General features: G+C 50.5%; 3 protein-coding genes across 3 annotated transcripts; 1 reads left to right on the forward strand and 2 right to left on the reverse strand.

Annotated features, from left to right (window-relative positions):
- Positions 1 to 297: 297 nt before the first annotated feature.
- STEHIDRAFT_116275 (uncharacterized protein) lies at positions 298 to 2,874 on the reverse strand (the record flags this gene model as incomplete). Its single annotated transcript, XM_007311047.1, has 9 exons — positions 298 to 347; positions 424 to 554; positions 609 to 700; positions 761 to 794; positions 816 to 945; positions 1,016 to 1,250; positions 1,294 to 1,400; positions 1,454 to 1,469; positions 2,320 to 2,874. The coding sequence occupies 9 exons, from the start codon at positions 2,872 to 2,874 to the stop codon at positions 298 to 300; spliced, it is 1,350 nt and encodes a 449-aa protein (XP_007311109.1).
- A 1,036-nt stretch (positions 2,875 to 3,910) lies between these two features.
- On the forward strand, positions 3,911 to 4,929 carry STEHIDRAFT_116276 (uncharacterized protein; the record flags this gene model as incomplete). The annotated part of the gene is made up of 5 exons (XM_007311048.1): positions 3,911 to 4,048; positions 4,103 to 4,196; positions 4,241 to 4,652; positions 4,751 to 4,829; positions 4,858 to 4,929. 5 exons carry the CDS (start codon positions 3,911 to 3,913, stop codon positions 4,927 to 4,929), a joined length of 795 nt encoding a protein of 264 aa, XP_007311110.1.
- Positions 4,930 to 5,833: 904 nt separating this feature from the next.
- On the reverse strand, positions 5,834 to 6,851 carry STEHIDRAFT_135601 (G-alpha-domain-containing protein; the record flags this gene model as incomplete). The annotated part of the gene is made up of 4 exons (XM_007311049.1): positions 5,834 to 5,933; positions 6,129 to 6,211; positions 6,362 to 6,463; positions 6,723 to 6,851. 4 exons carry the CDS (start codon positions 6,849 to 6,851, stop codon positions 5,834 to 5,836), a joined length of 414 nt encoding a protein of 137 aa, XP_007311111.1.
- Between the last annotated feature and the right edge of the window lie 4,655 nt (positions 6,852 to 11,506).

The following is an 11,506-nucleotide window of genomic DNA, read 5'->3' on the forward strand; positions in this document are numbered from 1 at the left end:
TAGTTCCACTGGTGGCATATAGATGATGCGAGCGATAAGTGAGGAAGAAGGAATAGAATATTATCCAATAAACAGAGGAGGTTCCGATGCACACATGTGGTCACGAAGCGTTGGCTTACTGACCGGACAGGGAGTCCAAGGTTCGGAGACCCGCGCAAACGAATTACACAGCCAAAATAAGAATGCTCATTGCAGTACGACCTTCGCCAGCCGCTGAGCACCCGAACCCGGCTGATACTACGAAATATACTGCGTCAAACCGTCCGTAGAGACGTACTCCGGGTGTGCATAGCACGCCTAGTTCGTATCACCGTTGGCAGTGACGGATGTGAAGAGCTCGATGTCCGCTATGTATCATAAACATATAGCCGTAAGTACATCGATCACCAAAGAACTTCTGGCGGAGCAACTGGCGAGACTTACAGGACCAAGGACCTTCCTGGGCGGATGCGGATTGCATGTAGGCAGTATTGGGCCCGTAGGGCATGAAGACGTTATAGAAACCGCCGAGCGCGGAGCTGTAGAAGACATTGTTCCCTGCGGCGCCAGGAGTTCTGTAGAACTCAAGGTCATTGAAGGAATTAGTGATCTTAGAAGTTATCACTCACATCGTCCCCTTCACGTTACTGACATCCGACTGGTAAGAGCTCCCGTCCCAATATGTCCAGGCTGAAAGATTGTTGAAATCGTCGATTGGAGCCTAGACGTCAATCAAGTCAGTCCCCATGCGCAAAAGCAGATAGTTAAAAAATTAACACACCTTCGCCAAGAAAGAACCATGCAAAATATCCCCTCTTCCGTACAAATACACATACCCATCATAAACCACTGCGCCCGTCGTAAAACTGACATCATCCGCCCCTCCGAATAAGCTCGGATCCTCCACGCCGTCGACTCTCCCGTACTCGGCATCACCCTCCGTCCAAACCCATACGACAAGTCGGCCTCAAAAAAAACCAACCCAGCGTCTCCCCCATCAGCGCGGTACTAGCGTACGAAGACCCCTCCGACGCACGACAGCTTTTGCTATAGCCGATGAGGGTTCGATTGCTATCGGGATCGGTTGCGGAAGGCGTCGGTTGTCCCAGTGCATCGGCCCATCGAGGAGGAGTGAGCGTTTTGAAAGGCTGTCTCGGCTTTGGTCGCAGGGACGGTAAGGCTCGGAACACTTCCGGTGTTGGTCGTAGTCGTCCAATCTGTGCTTTGGAGAATATGACGCGCCGAGGTCGCCCGTTACCGTCTTCGACAGGCTAAATAAAGTGCAGACCTGTTGTGAGTATATTATACGGATACTCTATAACGATCAAAGATGAACGCGTACAAGTTGTTTGTGAGTTCGGTGTCGTCGAAGAACCAATAGGACAAGTCGTTGATGTAGGCGCTTTGACCGTTGTCGCGAGCTGAGACCCATTGATAATGTTGCGAACATAAAGCTGAAGGCACAAGGACGCACCTGGCATATAGCTGTTCTGCAAGTGATAGGCCCAAGTTCAGTTGCTGAAGCTACGGAGATCGGTCGTGGTCCACAGGGTAGGAGATCGTGTGGAGGAAGCAGCAAGAGAAGTTCCAGGTAAAATGATGCTGAGGATCGGAGATGATATTAAGATGAATATCATGACTAGCCATGGTAGGTCGCGAAGACCAGCATGGATGATGGGATATATATACTCATGCAAGGGCTACGATTTTAATCAGTGCACGGCGTTACTATTCAGGTGTAACTATCATGAGATTAGTAGCCCTGAGAAGGGGTAATACGACAGTGCGCACGATAGCCACATCCTAAACTGTCTAATAAAGTTGTTGATGGATGGGTTGACTTATGCGACGTTAGCGCAAAAGGAGTAGGAGACACGCAGATCGTCAAGAGGCGCATTCACAACATAATTCATCTCAATTCCACTGCTTGAAAGTGTGCCCTTATTGTACAGGGACCGATGGCCTGTAGGTAGTTCCCCGTAAAGAACGCGGAGGCCACCTGAGCAGAATAGGGCATGCGACGAGAACTACCGAGCGAGAAACGCATCTGAGCGAAAAGAAAGCATGAACAACGTATCACCTCTAGCGGCGAACCGATACCGTGATTTTCGGGCGACGATGGGTAGCCTGCTGGCTAAAATGGTCGGAGATGACGGGTCTATAACGTGGGACGAGTGAGTGGTGAGAGGTATATAACAGGGCACGAATTCTGACCTAAAACGGATGCGCCCTTGTGTTCTTGACAGCAAGTTCGCGAGCATGTCGCTATCTGTCCCTAGGACGCTGTGGATGCGAAAAATCAGGTGGTTTGCGTACGACGAAGCCGTTAGAACCACTCACATAACCATATTCCGAGTGCTCTGGCGTATAAAAACGCCGTCGCTTTGACCCACCTCCACTGTACCGGTCAACGAGCTCTTCATTCTCGGCCTCCAACCGGTCTATCTGCTGGCTGAGATGTTTCCCCTGCTCGTACGCGGACGCCAAGCGAGCCTCATACTCGCGCAGCCGCTCGTCCTTAGCCCTGTCGTTCTGCCGGAGAGCCATCCCATCGGCCATGCTAACGTCCAGACTCAGTTTATCTAATTCTTTCACCTGATTGTCCAACTCGATCCTCTCCTGCACTCTCAACTTCACCAGTTCGCTCTCATCCGCCGCCCTTCTCTTCGCCTCCGTCCACGACCCCACGGCCATCTCACCACTCACTTTCGCAGGCTTCAACGGGATCTCCACTACAGCTTTCATCCTCCTCTTCCCTTCCCTCTTCGTCCTCTCTTCCGAGTTTCGCCCCGCGTCCGTCGTTGGCGTGCCCTCCCTCGCTGTCTCCACCTCCGCCTTCATCTTCTCCTTCTCGGCTTCGAGTTTCTTCCGTAGAGTAGCGTAGGTTGTCTTCATTGGACATGACGGGGATAGAGCAGTTGACGCGCGAAAGTGGGATCGATGTGAGATAGATGCACGAGAACGCAGCCAGCCAAGCACAACGGAGAGAATCGCCAGGTAATAACTTATAGAGTATGTGGAGTAAGCAGATGTGGGGTAGTGTGAACGAAGAGCCCGAGTAGACAAAGAGCTGTGCGAGGTGCTAGGCTAGCGCGGTAGAGTCGAGACGTCCTGTGCCAGTGGTGGGATGATCGGGATGGACAATTGATGCCCGTGGGATCTTATCTAATCGTTTGCGCCACCCAGTCTAAGTGGCCCAGGTTCTTACTCGTCATCGACGTCGAAGAGAATGAAGGTGAAAGAGGCATTCAAGGAGCATGCATACATGCGCTCGAAAGGCAGACTACGTTGGATTTTGAATCAGACGCCGAAGAGTCTGATCGCATCTAACGCCACCTGTACGAAGCCTGGGCGAAGCGAGGGTAGAGAACAAGCACATACGCACCAATCCTATGGTCGCGAGTACAGATACATTTCCCATCGATAATGATACACGACTTTGAACACGTCTCGAAAGTTCTTTCCGCATTCGCTCACAAGCGTCCTGATACGCCACCCAATGAACCGTACATTCAACGTTCATCTACGCACACCAGCTCCGATCTCGTTGACCCTCTCCTCCAATACCATCTCTACCGTCTCATACATCTTACCACATCCACTGCCCGTCACAATCACCCTGCTTCAAATCAATTCACGATGTCCTCCTACGATATCGACATCTCTTCCGAAGCCATCGCAAGCACGTCCTTCACCACCCACGACCAGGCATCCGCCCCTTTCATGACCTCCCCGGACACATCGCGTTGCGCCACCCGTCGAAATCTCCCCAGGATTTGGAAATGAGCGATATAGAGGTCGAGAACGATGAAGGCGGTCTGTTTGATGATATGTCGGTTCAAGGCCTCGATGGAATTGAGGACGGGGATGTGGCGGGTGTAAAGAGTCAGAGTCAGAGGAAACTCCGGCGCAAGGGGGCACAGACGAAGAGATGAACGGTTCGGATACTGAGAAGTCTTCAGAGAAGGGTAATGAAGGTGGGGAAGAGGACGACACAGAGGAGAAGACGGATGTCGATGTCGGGGATGACATTGAACTGAGCACTGAACAATGGAAGAAGCGTTACTTGGTGAGGAACGTGTTCAAGAGAGAATAAGAGGAGCTGTTCTCAGACGTGATGGAGGAAAATGGCCGTTTGGAATGGGACCTAGAAGAAGCAGTAGGAGATGCCGATATGCTTAGAGAGGAGGTCGAAGAGGCAGAGGAGGTTGTTGAATGTTTAAAATTGGAGATACGCATGTTGAAGAAAGAAAATAACAAGGTGAGGGCGGAGAAGGAACGTCTGGAGGAGCGGGCGGATCGCGTGGAGAGCAAATACGGAGGCACGGGCAAGCAAGATTGAAGAGAACCTGGATCATCAGATCGAAAAGTCAAAGATACGGCTCGAGAAGGCGACAGAAGAGAAAAAGAGTGGCAGACGACGATCTGGGGGATATGATGAGTATGGGTGGAGGGCAAGGTGAATGGGAGGATACCATAGCGACGTTGAATCGCGAGAGTGATAGGTTGATAGTCGAGGCAAGAACTGTAAAGAGGGAACGGGATGTGCTTAAGGGTGACAACGCAGGTTTGGTGAAGACTACGAACGAGATGAAGAGGATGATCAGGGAGTTGATCTTGAGGTTAAAGACGTTGAGGAGAACCGAAACATGCATTCCCGGGGACCAAAACCGGTGAGTAGTCTCTTGGCCCCCTTTGAAGGGCACAATTACTCATGAATTGTTCATACGTCTTTCGTGACCCAACCTACCTCGGCTTCAGCTCAATGTAGGAAAAGGGCATTCGACAAGGGATTCCCTGAACCTCAAATTCGATCAAAGAAGGTATTTGCATCACCGAACTCAAACCCGGTTAGTTGCGCTAATCGAAACTCGATAGTCAGGAACATCGAACACGAGTGCCGTGGAGGCGCTCGTTGAAGATTTCGATCGATGCCGTTGCGAAGAATAGAGAATCGAGGTTCGAACTGGGATCATTGGCTATTGAAAGACCGAAATATTGTGGAAGGGAGATGAGAAGTAGAGTATGAAAGAAGGATCATATCACGTACCAAGTACTCCGAAGGAATTTCCGTACACTATTTATTCACCTGTCTTTGTCGTCGAGCAGACTGAGTGAGGAGGATAGCATATAGGCGAAGACTTCTGTCAATAGTTGTCCGAGTTCGGAAACGAGCCATATGAAAGAGAATTAAGGGTCACCGAACCCAGTTCGTTAACGCTCACAACCCCTAAGTGCATCCACTTCCACTTCAGTTCGACTCTACAACCTGATTGCGCTGGCTCCTTCGATCCATTCACTCCTCTAACACCACTGCAACCCGAAGCACCGAGAGCGTTCACAGCAGCCGACCTGCACGACGCAATGACGAGCTCGAGATTAGTCCCAGCATCTTCAGCAAAACATCCCGTATTCCTTCCTGAAGGAGTGTGGGGGAACTGTAAGGGACTTATCAGCCAGTGATCCATGAAGCTGATGATTCTCAGCCGTGAGGTGCGAAGATCGTAAATGCGTACCCCAACCAAATTTGATTTGCGAGGATAGAGGAAGGAGGTCACAGAGAAGAAAAACCTAGCAGACGAGACGAACCTCACAATGGAGCGTAATATCCGTCAATATTTCGCCGTCACTACTTTACCTTGACCATCCTTTGCCCATGTCCCGCAATATACCGAGCCTGTCTTCTTGCTGATCCCCAGGACTGCGTTCGGATCAGCAGTAATATCTTCGATGAGGAGGATCGCGCGCGAGGGATACGTCATTGACAGATGCCAAGTGAAGGAAGGAGAGTCGGGGTTGTTGGAGTGCTGGGTTGGGGAATATGGGTTTGAGCGACATGGATGAGATGCGAGTATCAGGAAATTTCGGATCCCTCGAGCGTGCTGTGTAGGTACGTTTCTTTCACAGCTACCACCAATAAACGGAGGTTCGTGGTATCAGTTGCTTGTCTTATGCTAAACGATGTACGGTTAGCATATATCCGAGCATAGAAACACAGATAGCACAAAATCAGGCTATATGTGGCGTGTGGCGCCAGCCTTTCTCGAACAAACCGGCCCCCACATTTTGAACGAAGGTCCCCAGGAAGAAAGAATCTGTATAGAAAAACGCACTGTGGATGAACACTCGGCCTCGCGCAATTTGCCTACATAAACCTCCCCAGAATGTACTTTGCCCCCTTATTCACGTCTGCACCGCCCGAATACTCTGGAAAATATCGTTCCAGTGGGACCTGGACGTGATACGAACCGCGAAATATGCGCAGTCAGTAGGTGCTTTGAAGTTTTGAGGAGATATTTAATGCAACACGAAGGGGTGAAGGAGAGAGGTTGATATAAAAGAGAAGTGGACAGAGAGTGGAGCTGTGGGGAACAAGGCGTACCTTTGGCAGAACAGGTCTGAGGAAGAGGATAATTGATTTTCCTAGGAACCATCTGTAGTTGATGACGGACTCGAAGAGAGTCAACGACTCCATCATACGGTTCTGTTCATGCGACAGCCACGAATGCCATAATCAACGTCAGGCCGTCATCACCATCCGAGCATCGCGGAACCGCAGAGCCGTCACGGAATGGAGAACCACCGACAACAACGTCGCCACGCAAGAGAATAAAGGATCACGTCAGTTAGGGGTTAGGCCAACGATGGCGATAAAAAAAATAGAGCCGCAACGCTTGAAGTTCACGCCCACGGTACGAACAGGGAAAGAAAAAGGTACGGAAGAATATAGACCAGAGACACACCCGGTTCTTCTCCTCCAGTAACACCTGGTCGTACTCCGAGCATGCAGCGCAAAAGATTGTGGACGTGACGCTCTCAAACGAGTGTATCCACTTCTTCCGCTCAGATCTTTGATCGGCGACGTCGACCATGTGTATTCTGGAGATGAAAAGCTCGTTAGCATCCAGTTGGGAAGGAGTAAAGAGGGTAGCGGAGAGGGATGACAGACAAGGAGAAGGGGTTGACACGCATCCGCATGACTGGACGGAGAAAAAGCGGAAGCAAGATCCAGGATCACCGAATGGAAGCGATTTTGACGAAGGAGGAAAAAGAAAAGCGAGGGAGGACGAAGGCCAAAGAAGAAAAAGGACAGACGAAAGGGAACGCGACGTACGACAACTCGCCAATGTTGAATTTCGTCTCTGTGACACCATTCGCCTGCTCTCGTGCTCGTAGAACGTCTTCCGGTGTTGTGATATACCCCGGTGCTGAGATCCGGTCTGATTGTGTGAAGAAACTGTACGTGACGCAAATCGACGAAGTTCGAATCCGTCTGAGGCCACAAAAGTTGCGGATACCGCAGGATAAAGAGTCGAGATGATTTGATGGGAGAGGGAGAGAGCAACGAAATGAAGGTAAAAAGAGGTAATGGACGTACTACGACGCGTTATCCATCAGATAAAAGTCCGAAGAACGCTCCATCAATTTTTGGGATGACGGCGTCGCTCTAGAGGTCCTGGATGGCTTTTGCGATAACCGGGCTGAATGTGAGCGCTGGATCTGCCAGCTAAGGTTCATACGCCTGGATAACTCTGAAGTTTTTCTGTAGGGTGGGGAATGGAACGATGGTCAGAAGACACTGAGGAAGTGAGCATCCCGTCGATGTGCGCGCCACGTTCGAAATGTCGGTCCCAGTCCCAACACCGTTGCTGTTCGGCGAATGTCGCACAAGAGGTAGGGACGATACAGCGCATCCTGCATTGGCTGAGGATAAAAGGACTGGAGAGTAGGATGGAGGGGTAGTCGCTGAGATATCGGCTGGGTGAGAGGATTGCGGAGATGACGATGGGTTGGACGAGCGAAACGTGTTGACCTGTCCAACGATTTCATGAACGGTTCCAAAACCCGAGTCAGACGACAGAGACATTCTTAGACATTGACGCGATTGTTGACGACGAAGAGGACAGCCAGAGCAAAGAAGACGTCGACAACGAGCTGAACAAGATCAGCTGTGGCTGGAAGTACGCCACACAGCCGAAGTGGCATTTGATGTGTGCCACAACAATGATAAACAACGCGTCGTTCTTTCTCTCGACCACAAGAACTACGACTTCTCTGGATCGCTGAACTCATCAACTTCTACACACACTATTTCGTTGGAGTTGATGCGAACCAAACTTTCTACAGCTGATATGATCCTCCGGTGCCGCTTGAATGATTCTAACGCCTGCGCGATAGGCTCAGGCTGGCAACTCTCCAAATTCAGACATGCTGTTCTTGTGCTCCTTTGGTGGAAGCTGTATCTGTCTCCGGATGATCTTGCATAGTCTTATCGATTCTTATTGCCCCGAGATGGCTCGTGTGTTTCAGCTCCACGCTCGCATTCCACCACACGAACAACGCGCTCTTGCCATTGCCTCCGACCTCCGATCCCTGCTGAGACTCGGGCAACGGCTCGGTAGGAGTGGGTACCATTGTGGGAGACGGGACAGATGATGGTACCAAGGCCTTAGATTTCGAATTTTTGAGGTTCATGCCTTCTTTGGTGCGCCACTTTGCTCGCCTGTGTGAAACACTGACGAGGAGAATTCATCTCTGATGATGAACACTTACATCTCCACTATACTCTCCCCGAACACTTGAGAGTTTCATATCTCTCTCTTCGAAGCCACAATTGCTCGTAGATCGTGGCCTTGCCATACGTAGCGAGTCATGCACGGCCTCAGAGAGTATCAGGGTGCGTACGGGAGGTGAGAAACGTATCTGATGATAAATGAGCCACTAGCTGCGGTGCGTCCTGTTCTGCCCTACCTCATTTCCTCTTCACTGAATCACTACTCTCATCGTCAGCCTTGTTACACTCGACACACAGTAGGCGTCGCGACGTTCCCTCGCTTTGAATGCCCTTGAACTCGAGGAACGCGAGATATTAGTACGCACCATCTTCGTACAGCCTGAGATCCTTCCTCATGACCATCCTTACGTTCATAGTACTCCGACTTCATGTGTTGAGCCCTAGTCCCCCCAAAGTCATCATCCTCAAAACAGCTCGGTCTCTTCTCTGACCAACTCATTTCTCCCTCTGTCTCCTTGCTGTACTATCACGGTTCTCTTCTCTTCAGTTTCACCCACCAAACCTCTGCATTCTACGAGCACGAATCGTTTGTCTTCTCCTACCCCCAGCCTCGCGTGCTTTTGAGTACGACTTCCTCCGCACCCAGTACCACATTGTAACCTTTGCTGATGTCTCCGTATTCGAATTTTGTTCATGGACTTCAGCGCCACCGCTTCTGCTGCTACCATCACCTCTTTGCCTTCGCCTGTACCTGCGTTTTCTATCTCAGTCTGTCCCACTTTCGCCTGCTTTTCCAACGATCTTACCGGTTCCGATGTCTATACTATCATCTTGAATGCGCAGACCTAGGTCCTCACTTTGATATATGCGCCCGATATCCCACTAAAAGCCGAAACTAGCACCGACGTTCGAACACAAACACGCCCCATGTCGCTCGAAGAAGAAGACCGCTCTACTTCTGTTCCGCTCGATTCTCCCGTTCTCTGCCTCCCCCTCTTCTTCATCCCTCCCTCCATCCGATACTAGATCCATGCGTACTCGAGACGGAAACCAGACGAAGGGCAAGACAACCACTCTGGGCTAGTAAGGTGATTGGAAGAGGGACATAGGTTGGCATGAGGTGTCGAATCGGTAAGAATATGGCCGGGAATGACGAAAGGTAGGAAGTGGAGCTTCGAGCCGAAGAACGAGAGGATGACGAGCTAGAGGAGAAGGATGTGAAGGTTGGGGTGGATGAGGAGCTGTAGAGGGGTCATTTCGAGGATGCGGGAGTGGTGAGACTGCTGGCGCCCCCACAACATCTCGCCGGACGTGACGTCGTGGTAGGCTCTGTTACAGCCCTTATCTTATTGCTTTGAAGATAATCGTTCTCGCTGGCCCTCCGAATTGGTCAAGCCTAACGTCGTGGCTCGTCGCTCAAATGGCAAGGCAGAAAACCTTCAGAAACTCCGCACGTGACTTCTTTCTGTTTGTCGCATGGCTTGAAAGTGAGCAACCTAAGTTGACCATCACGCCGACTTCTAGTTTTTCCATCACGCGCCCGCTGGAATGCTCGCGCTGTCGGGCGTAGTCGCACTTACTGCCGAAGTATACACGCCCGAACTTGACAGAGAATGGAGATTTGATGCCAGCAAAGAAAATTCTCTAATATGCTCACAAATAGGATGGTAAAGCGTGACCTTCTCGACTGGCGGTATTCAATCCCTTTGAGTTTAGGATAACCCTTTCTTGCTTTAATGGACTTGAGGCAATGCGATGGGCGCGAAATTTATGTTTGGCCAGCTCCATTGTTGAGCATCTTCATTTTGTGCTTACAGTAAGTTGACAGTAAAGCCTGACACTGTGTTTCAGCTTTTTGTAGGACTTGCCCAGACCTAGCTCCGGCTCGTCGGGCGGTATAAAATGCCCTTGTCTGGCTCACCCATCTCAAAACCTTCGTCTTCTTAGCTCTACAGGGATACACCCGCGATAATGCAATGCTCCATCCTCGTTTCACTCTTCGTCTCAGTCGTCTTGCTTGCGTCGGGGAGCAACGCTGTCACAGTCGGTGACAACCCATGTACGTTTCTTATCATCTCGTGCTCACAAAACAATACTGGCTGGTATCTCACTTCTGATGCGCGTTTTTAGGGTCAGCCGACGCCTGCATAGGTCTCACTGCAGGGGATGCCTGTGCGTATCGAGTCTGCCCGATGGCAACCTTCATCGGAGGTCCTGGGCCTGCATGTATCGTTGGAGTAGGGATTCGGGGAGCAGGCTGAGGTGTGGCGAAGGTGGCGAAGGCGCAGGAGCGCGTTAGGGTTAGGGTTTGAGTCAGCATTCGAGTAGATAGATATATATAGCGACACCCTGTACGAGGCAGGATCTGAGGCAGTATCGGTATGCGTAGGAAGATCTGGCGCTCAGCTTGGGACACTGCCTAGGTTTCGGACCACTGACTGCTTCCTGGATTTTCCTAGATTTGGCGAAGCAGCCTGAAGTAGCCCATAGCTACTTACGTTGCATCTGTCTTTGTAGAGCGTCTTGAGAGCGTCGACCCAAACTTCGACACATCATAAATGTACAGACTTCAACTTGTATAGGATTATATCATATCATCTTGTTAGATGGTATGCTAATCACTCAAGTATAGATCTATCGCAAATGGTCATGGAGAAAAGTCCGTCCCTGTAAAATAATGTAGTCAGTACTCTTCTGCACGGTTTACATGGGTATAAAAGCGAACCGAAACATTCAATTTCGACCTGTAGGGGCCGCGAATTCAGGAGGAAGATGGCCTGAGCTTGCCAGGTCAGACAGCCCTTGTCGCAAAGGCCTGAGTACACGACGTTCATCCAGGGGGTGGTGTGAAATTGGATGGTAGTCAGTATGCTGCGAGGAAGTAAGGGTCGACAAGAGGCCATAAAGCTCCTCATTCTTTCTTTCCAAGTCGGCGAGCCGTCGTTTAAGATCAACATATTCTTCTCTGCTGACCCATTTTTCGCTATGAATGGGTTTGCAATCAGAAGCTTG

This window comes from Stereum hirsutum (genome assembly GCF_000264905.1).
Source record: "Stereum hirsutum FP-91666 SS1 unplaced genomic scaffold STEHIscaffold_23, whole genome shotgun sequence".
NCBI classification, from domain to species: domain Eukaryota; kingdom Fungi; phylum Basidiomycota; class Agaricomycetes; order Russulales; family Stereaceae; genus Stereum; species Stereum hirsutum.